We start from the raw sequence: 22,407 nt of genomic DNA on the forward strand, positions 1-22,407 counted from the left end.
GTGTTTAAAATGTTGGCATGAATTGAGGGTTGTGCCATTTTTGTAGAACAAGGCTATCTAGATTAGCACTCTCTATCTTTCAGGGAGCAAACACTCAATGAAGAGAAAACCTTAATATGCCACCAAAAACTTACTCCTATCTTTGATGCAAGAAAGTTTGAAATCTAAATATAATATTACTCCTTGAAAATGAAATAAATATCCTTTGACAAAGTGGCATTGGATCAACAAAGAAACAAGGATGTGATTAACTGTTTGGAGGAGAATGATTGCTAATTGCTAAAAGAAACTAAAATTATATGCAGTTTCATCCCCTGAAAGTAGGGGTCAAAATCCAAAAAACCCAGGTCTTATTTATCCACAATGTGACCCTTTATTACCATTCAACCGTACCAATCAACCTCAGAAAGAGAGAAGCCTCATATAATTTGTTTCGAAAACTAATGATTAGGGGTGGCCAAGTTTTTCTTCATTCCCAATATGCAAAAGAAATATCATAAAATTATTTTATCAGACATGTCAAGCAGCTCAGAAAGAATTACATTTGCATGAGGGGTTTAGGGTTTTACGATGCATTGAACAATATCGTTTTTGTAGAATTAAAGAAAACTACATTTGGAAGGAAAGTGAAAAACAGGTATTTTGGAAGTTAGACTGATTTTAATGAAAAGTTTCCATTACTCGAGTGATACAATACACGAGCAACTTGATGGCACAGTTACATTCTCTGCACATAAAAATTAGGCATAATAATAACTATTCTCTATAATCTAACCAGATGAATTTGTACATTAAATTTGCTGTAAATCTGCGCAAAAGTTTACACTGAATTTGCTATGAAGGTGAGGTGTTCTCTAGCAAAGCAATACTCTAAATTACAATAGACAAAGCTTCGAGTGCATTGTTTCACTAGTTTAATAAATCAAATGTAACCCTTCAATCTGAAACCTTGGATTGGTTATAGCAATGCTTTTCTAAAAGAGAGAAATAATCTTAAAATACAATAGACAAAGCATCAATGAGAATGCTTTTGTCTCATCTTCATTAACTTATCACCGATTGATAATAATTAAGAGTAACTAATAAGTGTTGGTTAATAGGTGTTGTAAGTAACAAGAATTTTATTTAAGATCTTCAGATGCTGCAGCCGGAATACAATGAGTCGTAAGAATATCTGGTGTTGCTTCCTTGGCTTTTTGAGTCTCAAGCACTAGAATCTGTCACAAGAAATAATCAATCAATCAATCAAATCGACACTTTTCACATGCTGGCAACTTTATATTAAAATAAGATCTGTCTATTGATCACTTCAGTTCCATATATCATATTTGACCTCAAAAAGTGAGCAGCCCATGGTGTACAATGAAGAGTAACCTCAGCACAGTTGGAACAGGTATCTAACTTAAGAATGAAAGCCGGCACAACTCAACACTATGAATTTGAGAATATGTGACACTTGGGCACAGCAGTACAAGAAAAGATTAGATTAATAGTACTTAACATGCGTGGTGCAAACTCTACTATTTGCAAACGAGGTTTGGGGAGGAAGTAACTCAGCAAGCTCATGAAAAGAAATTTCTACAGCTTCACTTGGGGATTAAGAGCACAACCCTGTACTCCATAAAGCATCTAGAACCTGGAAGAAGGCCAATTGACTTTTACACCCCCTAACAAGTTTACAAGTACATATTGAAAATAAGGACAATGCCTCACATTTGCCTCCCAGAGGCCACATGGGGGAACAGGACGCTTACCACAGAAAAATTACAGAAACAAACTTCTTTCATCTATGTCAGTCCAAGACATCTGGAAATGGTTTGCAAGACGGCATGTGGAAAAATATTTGAACATGCACATAGAGGAATAGAAAAGGACAGGAGAACATGAGTCCGTGTTTTAGTCAGCCACACTGGAATCACTTCAGAGAAATGGAGGATAGCCCAACATAGATCAAGTACTATGACAGCTGCATTAATACACAATCTCAGAAAATTCAAGCCGATGCTCAAGCCCACATCCAGACACCCATGCTGACAAATCATAGGAGACATGTTATCACATTGAATGCTTTGTAAAGATTTGTTGGTCTCATGATCATGTTGAGGCCCCATGAGCATTGCTGCAACATCGAAGTTTTATTTTTTATTTTTTATTTTTCAATGATTGGGTACACACCCCATTTTGTTGTAAACCAATTCTCTCATAGACCAATTTTGGTCTTAGAAGACCAATTTCTTTCTCTCTGGCTGTTGGCCTGGTGTTTTACAGCATAGCATCAAGTCATAAGATTAAGAGAACCCAAGTTCAATCCTAACCATGGGATCAGCCCCACCAATAAGCTTGCATTGGTCTCATGTGGTTAATAATATATCTATCTCTGTTTCTTTCAATCTCCCACTCTGTACAATGTTTTTCAAAATTGTAGAGTGATATTATTGAGAGAGAGAGAGAGAGAGATTCGTAAAGAGAGCAGTATTTCAGGAATTTCAAAAAATGAGGGATTTATTTTGTGAATTTCATAAAATACAAGGGATACTTTGATAAATCTTCCCAAAATTGACAGTACAATTTTCTTAGAAATTGAAAAGAAGAAAGAATCGGCAACGAGACCTGGTCATATTCAAGTTCAAATTTCAGAAATCTGTCTTGGCAATTCTCAACAATGTTCGCCAGGTGCTTCAGATTCTTGATATTCACCCCATTCACGGCTAGAATCTACAGAAAAAGAAGATAAAATGGAATGTGCATTTATATATATATATATACATATATATTATGAATAGATTTTTTACAGATCCAAAACAATTTATCCTAACAAAGTTTATGCTCATAAGCTTCTTCTTACTAAAAAATTCTTAAAATGTAGTAGAAAAGACCATTTTGCAACCTTAACGTTGCTAGTTCAAATGCAACACCAATGGACCTGATGTTAAAATATTTTACAAAACACTTTCCTTTTTCAGATGAAGATTACATATCCTAGTTCACACCTAAGCACATGGATTTACATATGAGCATTCCACAACCCAACAATTGAAAACAATTGCACTGTTAAAAATAAAATGTTAACATGCTAAACAAATGCAAACAGACATACAAAAAGTTCCCCAACCCAAGTGTTGAATTTGTCACAAAGACCTTACAATGAATATCAATATTCTCAAGAAATAATCTAACTATCAAGACAACACTTATCCTAGCATTTTCTAAAATGGTGAATAGCATTTACATAGCCATACAAAAAAAAAATTAGCAGCAATACTTGGTGAAATTGGCCAAGTATATAACCTGAGTATTGACAATATCTTCGTATCCAATGTTGATATCAGCCACTAAGACCTGCATATGATATATATCTAAATTGCTCAGACTTTATTTTTATTCTTTTTTCCTTTTCTTGTATTATACAGAACTAGGAAGATACAGAGTCGCAATATAACTTCCAAACCTTACAAACACTGCTTCAGTTGATATCTCTAAATAGCTTAGACTTTCTTATATGTGAAACACAAATTCATATATTCATTCATAGCTTCATACAAAAATTTTAGACAACGAAACCTGTGAGATGACAACCAATTGTTCGTCCTCTGATTGGGCCACTGAATATAGCAGCTTGTCGAGTAGTTTTACAGGTGTATCAAAGGTGTAATCCTTGCCATACTACAAAAACATTGTGTCATTGTAATCAACATTTCATGCATTATGCAACTACTACAAAGACATTATGTCTAGACAAACCCATCACTCAAGTCTACCTCTGAGCGTAGATAAGGAACTGAGACTGCAGCAAACACTATTCCAGCAATGATATAGTAAGAAGGGGGTAGGCCTTTGATGTGAACTGGAACAACACGTTTATGGGTTTTAAGTTCTATGCTAAATTCCAAGCACTTCTTATCTCTCAAGATTTTGAGTTTTGCTTTTTCCCCTGAAAACTTTTGAGAAACAAGATAGCTGAATCCGATTCTCTCACCATGACGGAAGGTAACTGTGGATTATTGAAGGAAAAATGAACAGGAATAGTGAGACATTTACAAACATAATCCAAGTATTATTCTTCTATAGACACAATAAACCACCTGCTATAATACCAACCCATTCAGACCTGTCCCATCATTTGCTATATCGATATCATCAAAGCTCAATATAATGTCAGATGACTGAAGGTATTTTGCTACAGGAGCTGTTGTCTCCACCTTTCTAATGAGGACCCCCTTTTGATGAGCTTCCATTCCAAGTGCATTTCTCAGGTCTGGATTCTCCATTTTTTGCCAGTCTATTCCAAGTATCGGAAAACCTGTTTGACAAACATTTCAGGATAACTGCCTAATAAACAATGTATGAAGAATAATGTTCTAAATAGAACATATTCAAAAACCTTTCTTTACAGGGTTATTTTATGTTTTCCTATTTTGAATCAGTATCATTTTAGGCTTTCGAGTTTCACTGTCTTATGAATCCCAAGGCAATCAGAAGGCCATATTTGAAAAACACTAGGAACAAGTAGATAACCTGTATAATTCCCGTTGCGCTCATAATCACTAAGGAAATGACTGATAACAGGTGTGGGGATGATGTATCCAATGTTTTCTGCATCTTCTTGCTTTAAAGCTTGGAAAGCAATGCCCACACATTCACTATTCGCATTAAAGGCAGGACCACCTGAGTTACCAGCATTTATGGCAGCATCAATCTATATGACACAGACTGTTTACATCAGTATCATGATAGTCCAACACCCAGAAAAGCATTTCAAACATGGATCTTTGCTTCTAAATATTCTTCCCAACCACGACTCAAAAAGCATCCAAAGGCAAAGAGGGAAGGTCACCCACTCACACTTGATGTAGTAAACAGAATTAGGACAGAAATGAGCAAGGGTGAGCCATTAGGGCGGTCAATGTTCGTTTGTTCCTAACAATTTCTGTATTTGTTTTTTAACCCAAGTTCTTGGGAGGATAGTTCAAGTTGGATGGAATCAGTTGATTTATGAGAAGATTATGGATGGCAGTTGACTTTTACAGTGGATTGTAACTTTTGAGTTGTGTAGACAGCAGCATTTTTAATTGTATGTTGACATGTTATTTGAGTAATGAGTCATATTCGCACATTATGGATAATGGAATAATGTACAGGACATTATCCACATGTTAACTTCAAAATTTATGGATTTTGTCTATGCCAGCCAACATTCTGTATACTCATTAGAAATACAAACTTGAAATTTACCATGTTTCATGTAGGAAGAGTGTATCGAGCATGCATTGGTCAATATGCATACTTTTCTTCTCTTCCAACTAAGCATTAAAACAAAATGTAAACTACTTGATTACTACGGAGAGCTACTTAACTACCACCAATAATACACCTCAATTTTTTATTACGAGAAATAGATTTCAAAACTAGGAATACAAACAGGAAATTTTACCATGTTGCCTCTAGGAAGAACGCACAACATAAGTATATTCTCAATAAATACATTCTTCTTCTTTTCCAAATAAACTTTGCAACAGAGTCTGAATTACTCAACTACAATGGAGAGTTGCCGTAAAATAAACTAACAAAACAACACTTCAGCACACAGACAAACTGAATTTTTGGTATTATGAGGAGTGTATTCCAAAATTAGAAATACAAACTGGAAATTTTACCATGTTTCTTGTAGAAAGAGTGTATCAAGTAAGTATTTCTCAATATACATACTTTTCTTCTCTTCCAAATAAACATTAAGCAAACTCTAAACCACATGACTACTACAGAGAACCAATATTTCCAAGGAAATCCACAGATTTTGATAATAAAGTTCATAAATAGAATTAAGACCCATATGTGTTAAGAGTGTCAACAGTCATCCAGTTTTTCATGGAAGTCGTCTAAAAAGAACTTTTTTATTCTGACAGCAATATAGCATCCATTAAAGATCTGGTAACTTTCAAGAATTTATCTTTTAAGCCTCATACACCAAAACAAATTCTTGATATTCACACTAAATAAATTCGAGAATTAAAAAATAAATAGCTAAAATCAAGCTATATAGATGATGCCACTTGGGAGAAAGAGCACGTTCTTAAATCTAACCTCCATGACTTTGATTTTTCATTACAAGAGTGCAATGTTCTGAAAACAGGGACATTACAATCATAACCTTAATAACCAATTTAAAAGGCTAATTTCAATGGATTTAAGGGTAGGATAATTGGGATAGTGAATATATCTTGTTAGTTGAGGCAAACCATTAAGGATCTAGGACCCTTGAGAATACATGGTAATCTGGGAACCTAAGGAGTCAGTTATATAACGGGGACTAGCTAAACCCTTCAAAACAGAATCTTAGAGACACTGTTGAGACTCTGGTAGTATGATAAAGCTCTAATATATTTCAGATCCATAGCCTTGCTGATACACAAAGTATAATGCAAATCCATAGTCAGCCGATGGCATTTTATATTTGATTCTTGTCCTCTGCTCAAGGTTGATTGGGTTAATCAATTCTTTTTTTCCATTTCTATCAGGGTTTCCTAAACATTGTTTGGTGATATAACCAAAACTTGGGCACATTTGGGAAACAAAGAAAAACCTGCAGGTATTTCGGAGTTTTTCCCTACTTATTATAAAGAACATACCTGCACTCCTAACAATTCTGTTGCTCCATGGGCATAAGATGTAACCTCAATCCTCGATACAACTCCACTTGTCACTGAGATCGTATCACCACCTATTGGGTAACCAACAACTGTAACAGAGTCTTGCAAGCTTGGTAAACCGCCAAATTTCATTTCAGGTACTCCTTCCCAAAATTCATCACTTTTTACGGTCAACAAAGCTGCAAAAGGAAAGCTGATTGACTCGTTAAACAGTAATGCACATAGAAAATAGCCAAAATGTACATACACTCTTATCTCCACAATTATCAATGAATTTCTCTGTGACCAAGTTTCATGCACATGAAAATGCTGAAACCTCTACAGTTTGCTATTATTTCAAGTTATTTTACAGCTTTCTGAGTTGCAAACTTGAGAAATAGAACCATGTTGATGCTCAAAGTCCAAACCATTTTCCTAGACATTTAGCATTTCAAACAAGAGCCAAACATTACAAATGCTTCTTATTCTCCATTGCTTGAGATTGTTGTGCCTTGGCAATGGATGGTACATGATGAAGAGTACAATTATCACAAGATTAAATAAGACCACCTAGAAAAGAATACTCGTGATTTGGATCAAATAAGCAACTCTTTGGTGTGTTTTCAATTTTCCCTGGGTTTTTTGGTAGACCTTTTCTTAGACAAGGAGGGGATATATGTGAAGACATTCAGTCACCCAAGAAAGAGTACTTGTCTATTTGAACTAAAGAAGCCTTTCACAGGGTATGTGCTCTCTTCCAATCTTTCCAGTACTTTCTTTCTTCGTTGAGGTTGTAAACACATGGAATATTACAATCACCCATAAAAGGATACTCATTATTTGAACCAAAGAAGCTACTCTTTAGTGTGTTTCATTGTTTCTAAGCTACTCTTTAGTGTGTTTCATTGTTTCTAAGCTACTCTTTGAGAATGTGGAACCATAGAAAAGGATCAGAAACACATATAACATCTTCTCTCATTGTTTCTGAGCTACTCTTTGAGAATGTGGAACCATGGAAAAGGATCAGACACACATACCAATATCACATTCAGTTCCAACTGCAAGAACTGTAGCCAAATATTTGGTATCAGAGCCTCGTTTTTTGACCTTCACTTGTGTGTGATGTTGGACTGAATGTGCGTTGGTAAGAACTCTCCGACCACTGATAATAAACCCACTACTGTTAGAGCTCACTTGACGTCTCATTTGCCAAGGGAGGGAGAAGTTGGGCTCAGTGTGGATACAAAAGACCTTCACAACTGAATCCATAAAAGGGAAACGTTTCACAACATCCTTCATCATCACATCTTCCTGACAAGACATTGGAGAATGTAAACTTCGTACAGAGATGGTTTTGTCTGAAGAATGCTTGGCTTTTTCTTTATGGATTTCATCGTTCTTGATTGTTTCAAGCAATTTTACCTCTGTTTTTCCTGATAAACCATTGCCATGTCTGAGAAGGACAGCTTGCTTTGGTGGTCGACCCCTCCGCTTCACCGAGCTCACCATTGCACCTTCACTACCATTATTTGTTTTCTCCATATTATCCTCATCAACGACACCGTAGGTATTTTTTGCTTTCTTTCCTTTTCCAACACTAGCAATAAAGTGCTTCTGAGGTCTACCCCTCTTCTTCGATGAAGCCAACTCTAGCAGTCGATAAAGAAGATTTTTGGGAGGTCTTCCTCGTTTCCTCTTCACAGTCGTTAGTACATAAGCAGTGTTATTCAGGCGAGGCCTACCTCTCTTCTTCTTTGAGCTCTCTATAATCTTGGAATGGCCAGGAGAAGAAGAAGTAGAAATTGGATTCAGTCGAGGCCTCCCCCTTCCCCTCTTCGATGAACCATCTGCAGAACAGGGAACCTAAAGTTTATTCTCTTTCACGAAATGTGAAAAAAAATACAGAAAAGATGAAAGAAAATTAGTTAAAACAAACTCTAAATCAAAACATTCCCTGAGTTTAGGAAAATGGGCCAAATCGAACATAAAAACAAGGGAAGGAAAAACTCACAAAAAAACAAATTCTGAATGAAGATTAAACAGCAAAAGAAGATGCAAAAAAGACTGTTTTGCAGTCTCTGAACCGTGAAAATATAGACCAGAAAATATAGATAAAAATCTTTTACAGTCTCTGAAAGAAGTAGTAGCCAAAAAAACTTCCTCTTCTTCTGTTTCTTCTGTTTCTTCTGTGGATGAAAAAAATTGCAAAAAAATTAACAAAGACCTTCTTCTTCTCTTTCCTTCTGTGAAGGAAAAAAAAAAATGCTAAATAAAACAAAGCCTTCTTCTTCCTCATCCTCAGTCTTTTTTTCTTCTCCACCTCCTCCTCCTTTTATTTTTTTTCTTTCTTGTTCTCCCTCTTCTCCTCCTCTTCCTTTCTGATCTTCTGCTTCTTCTCTTCCTTCTCCTTCTCCAAATCTTGATGACCATGACAGAAACCCTAAGATAAGCAAATAAAAGGGAAGTGAATTAAACAAAAAAAAATCTACCTTGTTTCAAACCAGCAATGTGAACAAAGGCAGAAACTGGGTTCTTGCGAGGCCTCCCGCGTCGCTTCTGCTCCATTCTTTCCTTCGTGTCCATCGCTACCATCTTTTTCTTCTTCTTCAGTGCGTCTTCTTCTCCTTCCTCGTCATCCACATCTTTTCGCTCTTTTTCTGGTTCGTCAAATTCCTCTCCTCCTTCTCTTTCTTCTTCAACACGAGCCTTTGGGGGCCTTCCACGTTTCCTTTTCACGGAAACGCTAGGAATTCCTTCCACAAGAGGATATTTTCTAGGTCTACCTCGTTTCTTCTTATTCTCTCCAGACAATTCCTGATACTCGCTAGGATCAGAGCTCGGCTCAAGCTCAAGAACCAAAACAGGCTCCTGTGAAGCTGCCATGACCGTTCTTTTTTTGCCAAGAGCTCTGTATTACACACTGTTTTATATTGTATTGTAAAGCAAACCTTGTCTGTTACTGAATCAGAATTTTTTTTTGCTTCCTCGGAGGAAACGGGTAAAACCCTAGCCCTAGATTTATTCTAGCTTAGGGCAGTAAGAAAATCACTAGATTCTTCTGCAGAGAATAAACAAACCCTAAGTTTGCAGGCAGTACTTTTGCTCAACCTTCTGCGGAGAAGAGACAACCCTGGAATTTGCGAATCACGTTTCTAGTCTTCATAGAAAGAAAGAAACCCTGGAATGCATAGAAAGAAACCCTAGAACTGTAAAGAAAAAAAAAAAAAAAAGAGAGAGAACCCTAAAATTTCGCACAGAAATACTGTCCAACTTTGTCTGCAGAGGTAAGAGCAAAGAATTCCACGGAGAATGTCTGCATCGAAGCTATCCCTGCCTGCAGAAGCGAGGAAATTTGCAGAGCAAAATCCCAGTCTTCCTTCCCTGCACAAAAAATTTGGGTGCGTAAGGATGGAAACCCTAAACAGGGAATCCAACAGATGATAGCCAAACCCTAGACAAGAAGCAACAGAGAAATTTACACAGAGAAAAAAAAGAAAAAAGCAAACCCTAATTTTGAGAGGGCTCTTTAAATTTCTTTTTTTCCTTCTTCTTTTTTTTACACTCGATGGGATAATTTATAATACATACAGTAAATGAATATTATTTTAATTTTCTACTGTAATTAATCAATTAATTATCCATAATTTTTACAAGAGCAAAAGAAAGGATTTAGAGGGAAGAATGGCTTGAGCTTCTTCATATTCAAACCTCTTCATTCTTTTTCTTCTTCACTCCTTCGATTCAGGTGGTGAGCTATATGTACATACATATATGGAAACATGGGCAAGATATCGGCAGCCAGAGCCAGGAACTAGGGAACCACCTGAGACCATGAAAACACGGGGGCGGACATCAGCAGCCCGCGCCAGCAACCCAAGGAACCAGAGACCATGAAAACATGGGTGGACATCGGCAGCCCGAGCCAGGAAGCAAGGAACCAAAAGACCATGAAAACACGAGCGGACATTGGCAATCGGAATTAGGAACCAAAGACCATGAACCATTGGTCATGCATGAGAGGCCCTCTGCTCTCTACTCCATCTCCACCATATTATGACCAACACTCCTGCCCCAACACTAACCATATCTCGAAAATAAACACGCTTCCTTGCAAATTGCTACACCCATTGTATGGCGGCATAGTGCCATATTATGACCAACACTCCTGTCCCAACACTAACCGTATCTCGAAAATAAACACGCTTCCTTACAAATTTCTACACCCATTGTATGGCGGCACGGTGCCATATTATGACCATTCCGTCACCCGAGAGCTGGTCGTGTGTATCCTGGAAACGAACCATGCATCCATTCAACCGCCTCAAAGCTGGCTGACGTATCTTGAAAACGAACCAGACATCTTTTCGACCGCTTAAGAGTTAGTCGAGCATATCTCAAAAACGAATGCTCATGCACCAACAACGACTACGCCCATCATGTGACACACAACCCCACCCCTCCTCCATAAGCCAAAGAGACGTGGCGTTGCCTAGCCTTCATTGTCCTTCCCAAGAAATGGCAATAGAACACACGTCAATCGTCATAAGGTGAAGAGAATTTGCACTTTGTCTCGTCTTCGCCACTGTTCTCGAGAATGAAGAAATGGTCGGCAACATCTAAAGCATAAGAGAAGCTTATGTTGTCTATGTCAAGATAGCAAACTCGATTCTTGTGTAGTGTGAGTGAGTGAACATGCACATGGTGGGGTATACGTGTGCACTAAAAAAACCACCTCCTTTATCACGCCTTTGGTTTAAAAAAATGTAACCACCCTTGTCATCTTGTCATATGTAGAGAGAAAATAAATATCACATTCAAAATAAATGGCATTTCATACCTCGTCCATTCTTAGTGTTACATAAATGTAGCCCCCCCTCTCTCGCATGTTAAGTTGGGTTTCCTTGCTTTATAGTAACACCAACACTAGAGAACTCACACATGAATATGAGGGCATTCTACGTGGAATGAGAAGACGTCCTTGTTAAATTACAAGTTTAGAAAGGGAATTAGAGGCAGGGATTCACGTGCTCTAACTAAGTTGTTGCACAAAAGAGAAGTACAGAGTGCAGTGTGTCTATGAAAGTTAGAAATCCCAAGGAAGAAATCCACAAAAGATGGGCAACGAACACCGTACTCTAGCCACAACTCATATGCAAAGCATAAGTTCACACGAGCAAATGCTAGCATGCCACGTTTGAGGACTAAGAATAGAACCTACGAGTGAAATATGATAACCACAAAAAGCTACAATCCAGTCAACCAACCAAGTTCAGACATGGGGTACTACTACCTAGACGTACAGTTCTTGAGGGATAGATAGCTAACAACCCAAGGACTAGAAACTATGATTGACATTATTGGTTGAAGGTCAACCTAGACAGAGGAGATGGAGGAGGGGTCACAAGCCATCACAAAGACACTCTTTAACCACATATATGTAACACATAACACATAACACATAACACGTAACACATAACACATAACACATAACACATAACACATAACACATAACATGCAGCACATAATAACACATGACACATAACACATAACACATGACACATGACACATGAGACATAACACATAACACATAACACATAACACATAACACATAACACATAACACATAACACATAACACATAACACATAACACATAACACATAACACATAACACATAACACATAACACATAACACATAACACATAACACATAAACACATAACACATAACACATAAACACATAACACATAACACGCAGCACATAATAATCTACAAACAAGAGGCCTATTTTTGTAGTTTATTCATTTAAAGGATTTCGTCCCTCCTGCTTCTTCTTCTTCTTCTTCGGTCGATCGAAGGTTCGAATCCTGCTGGCTATGGCCTCATCGGAGATCGAGGTCGTCTCAGAGCCGGCATCATCATCATCATCTCTCGTCTCCAAGCAGCAGGAGGGATTACCCCGAGAAGGGGCGGACGAAGCCCTTCGTGAAGACATTTACACAGCTGCAGCCTATGGAGATCTAGAGAAGCTCCATCGCCTCGTCGAGACGGAACGCTGCTCTGTTTCTCGCCCCGACAATGGAGGTTTCTTTGCCTTGCAATGGAGTTCTCTCAATAATCGCGTCGCTACTGCTCAGTACATCATCGAGGTATGCTTCCCCTTCCCTTCTTCACCCTCTCATTCTCTGTTTTACATGTATATATGTACGTATACATTTGTATTAATTTATGGCACGGTGTGTGAGTGTGTGTATGCATATGATATGTGCATATCCCTTTCCTTCTTCATACTCTCATTTTCTGTTTTACACATATATATGTACGAATAAATGTGTATTAATGTATAATATGGTATGCGAGAGTGTGTATGTGTATGCACGTGTATATATAGCTGTCATTCAATTGAAGCTATATGCATTTACTTATAGATGTATGGCGCTCATTTCATGGAAATTGTATGCATGTATGTATTTATATAGCTCTTATTTTGTCAAAATTTGATGTATGCATGCAATTGTAAATACATAAATCTCGTTTCATGGAAATTGTGTGTCTGTATGTTTCCACCTCTCAATTTGGGGAAATTGTGTGTATATATAGCTCTCTTTTCATGAAAATTGCGTGGAAGTTGTACAAATGGATTTATATATCTAGCTATCATTGTATGGAAATTATATGTATGCTTGCATGTTGCTCTCATTTCATTGAAATTTCATGTCTGTATGAATATGTAAAGCCGTAATTTTGTGGAAAAAATTGTAATATCTCTCATCTATTTCAAAATTTTGTCTTATATGGATGTACATTTGTTTCATTTATTGCTAAATTGACATAGTTTTATTCATCAACTCATATGGATGATAAATTATTTCATTTAACTTTATATGGTTGCAGATATCAACGTTATTTCTTGAAAAGGAACAGATTTTTCCTTATATTGTTTTGTATGGATGACAATTCTATGCATCTTATCATAGCCATGCCATGTGTCATGGTTTGTTTCATATTGCCTAATTTTCCTTTGTGTGGAGATCACATCAGCATGGAGCACATGTGAATGCTTGTGATCGTACGGGTCAAACAGCTCTACATTGGGCAGCTGTCCGGGGATCGATCCAGGTTGCAGAACTTCTATTACAGAATGGAGCTCAACTTGAATACGCAGATTCTCATGGATATCGGGTACAAACAATGTTCGGGGAATATAGTTTTCTTCACTTATTTCCCAAATTTTCTTTTCATGCATGAAAATAATAAGAAATTGATGAGAAATTACACTCGCAATTTTTATATGTTTGTGCTATGACGCATTCCTTGTGCAGTTTCAAAGATCTGTCTTCAGAAAATGATGTCAATTGAGGTCCTTACAAGGATAGCTCTAGAGCCCTGCTAAATGTTTAAGAAGGAAGCGTGCATTATGGCATTATTCTCTGGTCAGGAAGACTCTAGATACGACTCTAGCAATGTTCTCTGTCTGGTATAGGGATAGTGGTTGCTTATTATGGGTTAATTTGATGCGATGATGTATGCTTTCAATCATATTGGGATTTTGGAATACATGAATGAAATATATAAAGATAGTAGCCATTGGTTTTGCAAGTGTAAACTCTGGAAGATCTGTTGTCATTGTATGCTTAAATAATCTGGATATTGTCCAAGGTTGTTTAAGCAGTGTGATCATGCTGGCGGTGATTTAGGATTCTACCTCCATGCATTTCATCAGACATTGCATATGCTCTTGAGTATTCTGTGTAGATGAACATGGAAAATGCTTATAAGCTGCATTTTTGAACTAAATTTCCAGGCAACGCATGTTGCAGCTCAATATGGACAGACAGCTTTTTTGTATCATGTAGCCTTAAAATGGGGTGCTGATATTGATGCTCTTGACAATGATGGCCGAAGCCCTCTTCATTGGTAGCGTCTTTGTTCACAATGATGGGCCTTCACATTTTAATCAGCTTCTAATTGCTCCATTTTCCTTATAATGAAACTGACTATGTAAGGTGAATCATTATAGGGCGGCATACAATGGGTTTCCGGATTGTGTGAGATTGCTCCTTTTCATGGATTCAAACCGGAGTCGACAAGATAAAGAAGGTAAGCCATACAATTCTACTTGTAATCAGCAGTTTTTGTTGCAAGTGGGGGTACTATCCTATTCTGAGCGCTGTTAAAAGAGAGACAGTAATATCCTATTGTGAGGATTGCCAATGATGTTCTATAATATGTTAAAGAACAGGTTGCAGTCCTTTGCACTGGGCTGCCATTAGAGGGAAGCTAGAAGTATGCACTGTGCTGGTACAATCAGGCACAAAAGAAGATCTATTAGCTACAGACAATACTGGGTGTACGCCAGCTAAACTCGCCTCTGACAAAGGCCATCGACACGTAGCCCTTTTCCTTGTAAGTGATAACAAACTACAAATGCGTTAAAAGTGTTGTTATCAGTATGCATTGACTTTGTTTACTTTCTATATAGTCAAATGCAAAAGAGGTTTTCCGTAAGCGGGAAGGTGCCAAGAGTGGAATAAGGATAATAACGAAGTTTGGGCTTGTCCCAATATTGTGGGTCCTAATAATTGGATTGCTTGTAACCTATGTCAATTCTGTTATCATATGTAAGTTCATTCTTTAAAATGGCGCAACTTGAGATTCAAGAACAATGTGAGAATAATATTGTAATAAAATATATTTCTACTTCATTGTCTGTCACTGTTTGTGTTGTGCAGCACCAACATTCTTTAGAATACCAACTGTTGTTGGCCTTTGGGCGTGGCTAGCAGTTTTCATTGCGACAAGTGGTTTATTTCTGCTATACAGATGCAGCAGGTAAAGCCTAGCACGACATTTTGAAAATAAACAATGCGATTTGCATTCTTTTTGATAGTAAGGAAATCATCTCCCTGCATTGAAGAAAGAAATTTACAGCACATCACTCACACATGGATGTTTAGTTTGACTTGTGCTAGAATGTTTCAGAATATGGGGTTGAATATGAATGAGGTGTTCTTCCTATGTTAAGTGAGAACAACTTGTGAATGTATTCCGTTCCGTGGACATTGAAGGCATTAGATATTAGCAATATAATCAAGCGCTGATAAATGCCATGAAATGTAATTAAGGCAAGTTGTTCCAAACTTGATTGTGTAGCTTGAGCGTCATGAATGAATGCCTAAAAGTGACGTAGCATCTGTTTCAGCATCTTGCACATACACATCGTAACATTCTTTTGCATCATTTTGGTTCTCCTCTGAATGCCTTGTGGGTAGGGAAGCTTTTGTTGACATAGGGTGATCTTGTGGTTGGGGCCTTAGAACTGTGAACATCTTTGTCAGTGTCCTCATTGGTTGGAAGGTAAATAAGGGAGGATAATGTGAACTCAAGAGCTCTAAAGGTCTACCTAACAGATGGAGTATAGACAGGGTGATAGGAAATGGCCTAATGGATAAACGTTTCAGACACAAGAGTCACTCATTGATTAGTTGCACACAGGAAGGTATACTAGAGATGATGTAAGGGGACATTGTGGCTACTTCAATCGATCTATTAATAGTTTGGGTTTCAACTATTCAAATCAGGCTGTTAGGTACTTGGTGACAGGTGATTTCCAAGCTGCATGGGAATTAATCTTGTCATAGTCAAGCCAGTAAATCCACTCTAAGAGCATGAATGTAATAAAAAATCATGCCCTTCTGAAGTTTCTATTTGACTGCTCACAATTCCGGGTGGTTTCAAAAATCAGAAAAGATACATGCCAACTATTGGTTCCATCTCAAATTTGTTATCATTAGTTTCTTTTGGATCACCTTTTCTTCTCTTTTTATCTATCCTAGCTTTCATCATGTTTGGGTATAAAATCTCGGTGGATTAGTTTTTTTATTAACTTTTGTTTCAGTGATATTTTGGTCTAACCTTATATTGTGGATATGAAGAAAAGGTAGTGTAGGCATGAGTATCTGATTTCACATGGCACCTCTAAATAGCTCATGCATAAAAGAAATAACTTGAGACAGGTATACTTGAGTGTCACAAGTGTACACATACAATTGCTGCCACACATTATATGGCTGTCCAAATGCAAAGATTACTGATCAGATAAAAGTTTAAAGATATATATGCCCAATGATCAACATATAAAGATAGTCCACTGATCAGATCAAATTTGTCAGATTCTCTAAAAAGTATCTACATTTGCTAGGACGACCCCTTGAAGAAAAGTACATAGCTAGTTCGTGCTATGTACTTGTTGAGACTTGGAAATGATCCCAGGTGTCTTGGTCAACATGAGCAAATTGGAGCTCATCCAAAGTCCAAAGGTTACTAGTTGCCTGACCATTAATATATTTACCACTGATGATCTTTCTGTTTGTTTTTGTGTATGGGAGACAAATTTCAAGGGTATTTTGGATGCTGTTTGGATGTGTGGACACGGGTATCCAACGTTTGGCAATCCTTTTTTCATAGATTAAAATTTAGGCGTCATGTATAGTCTAGATTCATGCACCATGACTCCTAACATAGTTCTTTTGAGGCAATCTTTATTCTAGTTTTTTGGGTAGGTTTTTAGCTTCACGTTGAGGTTTCTCACTCTCAAACAAAATTTAGAATGGCTAATTACTTCAAGCGACTGTGCTTTCCAACTTTATAGCTTCAAGAATTAGCTGCCAGCATTTTTCTTGAAATATGCATGATATCATACGAGCGGAGGTCTGTTTATAAGGAATCAGGTGCTGTTTATGTTTGATGTGATATTGCAAACTTCAATTGACTAATGGTTTATCTGTCGACAAGTTATTGATGATCAGAAACTGAAACACTATAGTTTTGAATATTTCTTCTTCATTTTGTTACTAAGATAATTAAATCTTCTGAAATGTAACTACCGAAACAATATTAGCTTCAAGATTTTTTTCTGATATGAAATTTGTGTCTTTGTAGCAAGGATCCTGGTTATATCAACGCATCTGATTTTCGATCTCAAGAAGAGAAAGAAGATGTAAGTTCTTAATACTTATTCGGTATCACTATATTTGAAATGCAAATCATGAGATAGGTGTGATGACGGTGATATATCATTAACATCTGTGTAACGGATAAAATCCTCATCCCCATTTCTATATGGCAGTCAGTGGGTATGGTACAGGATAAACTTTAACTTTTGTGAGTTGTGCATTATGTTTGAGCAAGCGAAAAAGGTACATGCCTGACATTGTCAAGGATGGATGATTCAAAATGCTACTAGAGGGTATGCTAGTGGTGCTTCCTTTCCACACATATGCTATGAATTATTACTCTGAATACGTGGAACCTGTAATCCGAGTTCCAGCATGGAACTGGAGCTGGATCATTCTGGAAGTGCCCTGTTGATACTAACAGTGGAAAAAGATGTGAAATAGCCGTTTGGCGGAACAAATTTTGTGATACGTACACAAAAATATATACTTCATATATATGTTAGCGAGAAAAAAATTTCTCTCTTGGAAATAAACTTTGGTATGACAAATTTTGTGACTTTTTGGTATAAACATATACTTAAATATATATGTGTGCATATACACACACATACACACATATGTATACAGTACCCCATCATACACTCACCCCATGTCCTCATTCCTATTTCAATGCAGTAGCCAAACTCAGTAGCCCTAGTGGGTTGCATGATGCATCCTCATAAGGGCATGTATGGGCCTGTAGCCCTTTTGGGATCACAAACTCCATCTTCATGAGGCCATGTCACATGATAACACTGTGTGATGGTAAAAATGGTAAATAGTCATGATTTATTGGTGAAAGTGATTTCTATATGGCATTCTCTGTCGCAGCCTGGGCAGCAAGTGTTGTACTCTTGCAGGTATCGTTGAATCCTCAAGTATCAGTGGAACACCGACGAATGACTTATTTTGTGGTTACTGGCTTCTGGCTTCATAGCATTTAACATGTGGCCACTGGCTTTATCACTGCCTCAGTATCTAGGTGCATTTAATCTGTGTGCTATGATATTTGATGAATAGGTCCGGTGAGATTTCTTTTCCGGACTACACTTTTTGTATTTTATAATCCAAGACGTGTTTTTGCAACTGATCATTTCATTTTTTATGTCTGACCCTTTAATAGAACCTTCATTTTATTTATCAAGCCATATAAGCTCCAAGCTTTATGTATGGGTATCAAGCCTCCAGATTGTACTCTTTTTCTGTCTGATGCTTCCACTGCACATCTGTATTGTTTATTGCTCTTCTGCAGACTTTACTATTTTTTCTCTATGTATATTAGTGTGTATTTGCTCTGGTTGATGCTTCCGCTACAATCTTTTTCATACAATCAGCTGTCATTGTAGCTAAGCATCATTCCTAGTATCAGCTTTTTCTGTCATTCCTTTGATGTTCTTGATGAGGCACATTTTAATGTGCATGTGTTCTGATAAAGTTTGAGCCACTGTACATATCCATTTTTGGCATGCATAATTTTTTATATACAAATGGATGGCACAATGATGGCTTTTTGCTATATTAGGCTTTGCACCTATTTCCATATCCCTCATTGTTTGCTTTGCTCGAGTTGTTGCAGAAACCATTATTGAAGAGTGAATTCAGCAATGCAGCTCTTTGGGCAGGGCATTGGTCACAACTATGCCCAACTTGCAAGGTTGTTTGAGTGTTAATTTTGAAACAAATGATATGCAATGATAACTGTTTTTCAACTTTTTCTTATATCTGATATGCAGGTAGTACGACCTCCACGTTCCAAACATTGCTCCTCTTGTAACAGATGTGTGGAACAATTTGATCATCACTGCCCGTGGATTTCCAACTGTGTTGGCAAGGTAGTTACTAATCTGCTACTTAGATATTGTACTCTATGAATCCTATGATAACCATACTTATTTTGGTGTTGGGTGCAGAAAAATAAATGGGACTTTATGATTTTCCTTTGTTTAGAAACCGCGGCAATGCTCCTCACTGGAATTATAACTATCCAAAGTAAATGTCAATATCAAGGAGTGCAGTGGCTTATGTGGATGTTAATGTTGAGAGTACTATGGTAGTGTTACTTATTGTAATGGATATGATGTTTCCTTCAATACCATTGCAGGGCTATGGACCGATCCTACTGCTCCCACCTCAGTAGGGGGATGGATTGCTTTCATTGGGGCACGGCATTCTGGTGCTTTGGCTTTTCTTATTGTTGATATATTCCTATTCACAGGTGTTTCAACCTTGACAGTGATGCAGGCAAATCAGGTATCTCACTTCTGAGAGATATACTCTGTTATCAGCCTTTTTTGTTTTTGTCCCCATAAGCACATTTTATGTCACGAGACAGATTGATGGGTGTAGTCAGTGCCGAGCTGGTGCAGAAGGTTTGTAAATAGAGATCAGACCTCTAGTGTGTGAAGGAACCCCTAATTAGAGGGAGGTTGAGTATATAAATAGGACCCCACGCCCTCCTCTTGATCATTAAATGTTCACCACTCTTGCTTGCTTACCTGCAATGTCCAATCTAATGTGAAAGTTCCATAATAAAGGATTAGACCTATAGTGCATGAAGGTATCATTAGGAGGAGGTTGGTGTTTTGAGGAACCCTATATATAGGGCCTTCATTTTGATCAACGATGAGCGCTGCTCTTGCACCCTTACCCTTGGGGACTTTACTGTCTTTTGGACTCTGGCATTGATGGTTGGTCAATGTGAATTTGGCTTGTGTTTCTCAATGTACATTGAGATCCTCATAAGGTGCTATCTTAAGTAAGCATCTATCTGTCTAAGATCGAAGAATTAATTAATAAAAAGTTTATTGAATAAGAGGGGAAGCCAAAAACAGACTCTCCCATCAGCTGGTTTGAGGCATGGATGCGTCAAAAACTATACTGAAAATTTCCATAAGCTCAAATTTGGCTATGGCAGTCAAGTGCTACTCATGATGGAGAGAACTGAGAAAGCAGATGAGGTGAGCAGACAAGGGTAGATAGCCGTTTATGTAGTCATAAAAAATCTAGGTTTTTCTCCTTGCCATTGGTATATCCAGTTCTATGGACTCATAGGGGTTGTGCGAGGATTTTTTTTGTTCTTCACCAAAGGTGCATGATTATCCGGGAACTGGGGAAATTTAGTGTTAACCATAAAAAGAAAGAAATAAAATAATGCTACATTGGCGTCCACTAGAGTCTGATGTTGGTCTGTGAATTGGTGAGTCAATCTCTATCCTGAAGACCCCCAAGGGCTATACATATATGCACAAACTAGGATGGAAATTTTGTGTTGCTTCACTTCACTGTGTGATTGTTCCTGAGACCGTGAAAATCTTATTGCTTTCTGACTGATTCATGTTCCATGGGTTATTTCCTCATTGCAGGTTGCACAAAACATTACCACTAATGAACTTACAAATGCCATGCGATATAGCTACTTAAAAGGTCCGGATGGGCATTTCCACAACCCTTATGATCATGGATGCCGCAAGAATTGTAGTGATTTCCTTATACAAGGGTACAAGGAGGACATAGAGGTTTTGAAACAACCATTGCAACACAATGGTGGGTTGCATATGCTTCAGCTCTCAGGTCATTCAAATGTTCCTTCTTCCTCGAGTGTTGTGAGTTCAAATGGTAGTGCAAAATATCAACATCATCACCACCAACATGCATCATCAAGTAGCCTAAACAACCATGAACATTCTTCCAAATTTGTTCCCTTAGGTCTTGGCCTTGGATTGGATCATTAATTCAAGAACGCAGGTTCTTAGGTCATGAAAGAGAAATATGTGTACATTACTTTCTCAGTATCTGTACAACAAAAGATAGCCTACTTTCCCATATAGCGAGAAGTCCTAACAATATCTTTATTAACCTCAACATCTCCATTGCTAAATGGCACCACAATCATTTTTTTGTTCATTGAAAATCTGCATCAATATATGAAAGGATATCTAAACGTTTAACTCTCTCTCTCTCTCTCTCTCTCTCTCTCTCTCTCTCTCTCACACACACACACACACACACACACACACACACACACACACACACACACACACACACACACACACACACACACACACACACACACACACACACACACCCACACACCCACGCACGCACGCACGCACGCACGCATGCACGCACGCACGCACGCACGCACCCGCGCACCCGCGCACGCGCGCACGCACGCACGCACGCGCGCACGCGCGCCAACGTGTACCCATGTGTGCATGCACATGTGACAATACAATCAGCCCGTCCCAGTAAACCCACGTGCTCGTCCCAGTATAGTAAATACACCCTCGAAGGTTTTGTTAGGCTAGGTGACATAAAAGGTAAGTCCATTGAGGTTTAAGATGCCAAAGTGTTGAAAATTGTCAAGTCAATTTTGTTTTTGTTGAGCATATTGATTTATTCCATGGAGACCATAAACCAAGATTCTTAAACACCAATCTTTGAAGTAGTCTACATGAATGACATGGAGGGCAAAGTTTTGGCTCCTTGAGTGGTAACCAATTGAAAGGGTAAAGACTTTCTTGTTTAATTATATGTAAGGTGGTGTAACATGTCAAATTCTCTCTCTCTCTCTCTCTAGATGAACAAGCAATTGATGTGTATAGCTGTGGAGTATATAATGGCATGCAAGATTTGGATCCTTTCGGACCCTAAGATGAAGTTACACAAGGATTGTGAAAATCATTGCATAAAGAAAAGCCACAAATGCCTTTCCCCATATAGCAGCCAATGCACCCAAAAACTTGGTGTTGTCATACAAAATAGTTGGTATGATGAGGAATGTCGTGA

At 37.8% G+C, this 22,407-nt stretch overlaps 2 protein-coding genes across 2 annotated transcripts; one reads left to right on the forward strand and one right to left on the reverse strand.

Moving 5' to 3' along the window:
• Window positions 1-768: 768 nt before the first annotated feature.
• Window positions 769-9,580, reverse strand: LOC147867142 (protease Do-like 9). The gene is made up of 10 exons (XM_087314917.1): window positions 9,116-9,580; window positions 7,664-8,473; window positions 6,627-6,826; window positions 4,516-4,696; window positions 4,109-4,300; window positions 3,759-3,991; window positions 3,562-3,663; window positions 3,289-3,339; window positions 2,611-2,715; window positions 769-1,217 (listed from the first exon to the last, which is right to left on the reverse strand). Exons 1-10 carry the CDS (start codon window positions 9,507-9,509, stop codon window positions 1,122-1,124), a joined length of 2,364 nt encoding a protein of 787 aa, XP_087171043.1. The 5' UTR covers window positions 9,510-9,580; the 3' UTR covers window positions 769-1,121.
• A 2,903-nt stretch (window positions 9,581-12,483) lies between these two features.
• LOC147867143 (protein S-acyltransferase 24-like) lies at window positions 12,484-21,520 on the forward strand. Its single transcript, XM_087314919.1, has 13 exons — window positions 12,484-12,771; window positions 13,664-13,804; window positions 14,427-14,539; window positions 14,643-14,722; window positions 14,865-15,028; window positions 15,105-15,243; window positions 15,355-15,454; window positions 17,564-17,621; window positions 19,196-19,273; window positions 19,353-19,451; window positions 19,530-19,608; window positions 19,721-19,869; window positions 20,982-21,520. Exons 1-13 carry the CDS (start codon window positions 12,499-12,501, stop codon window positions 21,348-21,350), a joined length of 1,842 nt encoding a protein of 613 aa, XP_087171045.1. The 5' UTR covers window positions 12,484-12,498; the 3' UTR covers window positions 21,351-21,520.
• Window positions 21,521-22,407: the final 887 nt, after the last annotated feature.

Source organism: Azolla caroliniana, unplaced genomic scaffold, assembly GCF_043228905.1.
Source record: "Azolla caroliniana isolate FFs.n. ecotype wild unplaced genomic scaffold, voAzoCaro1.0.p SCAF_2, whole genome shotgun sequence".
In the NCBI taxonomy this organism is placed as follows: Eukaryota; Viridiplantae; Streptophyta; class Polypodiopsida; order Salviniales; family Salviniaceae; genus Azolla; species Azolla caroliniana.

Bases quoted from the DNA above. Each gene is read 5' to 3' on its own strand.
- LOC147867142 (XM_087314917.1), bottom strand. From the start codon at position 9,509: ATGGCAGCTTCACAGGAGCCTGTTTTGGTTCTTGAGCTTGAGCCGAGC. The intron at 8,474-9,115 runs GTAGATTTTTTT...CCTGTTCTGCAG, and splicing joins CATTGCTGGTTTGAAACAAG to ATGGTTCATCGAAGAGGGGA. The intron at 4,301-4,515 runs GTTATCTACTTG...TTTGTCAAACAG, and splicing joins GCGCAACGGGAATTATACAG to GTTTTCCGATACTTGGAATA.
- LOC147867143 (XM_087314919.1), top strand. From the start codon at position 12,499: ATGGCCTCATCGGAGATCGAGGTCGTCTCAGAGCCGGCATCATCATCA. The intron at 12,772-13,663 runs GTATGCTTCCCC...AGATCACATCAG, and splicing joins CTGCTCAGTACATCATCGAG to CATGGAGCACATGTGAATGC. The intron at 14,540-14,642 runs GTAGCGTCTTTG...GAATCATTATAG, and splicing joins GGCCGAAGCCCTCTTCATTG to GGCGGCATACAATGGGTTTC.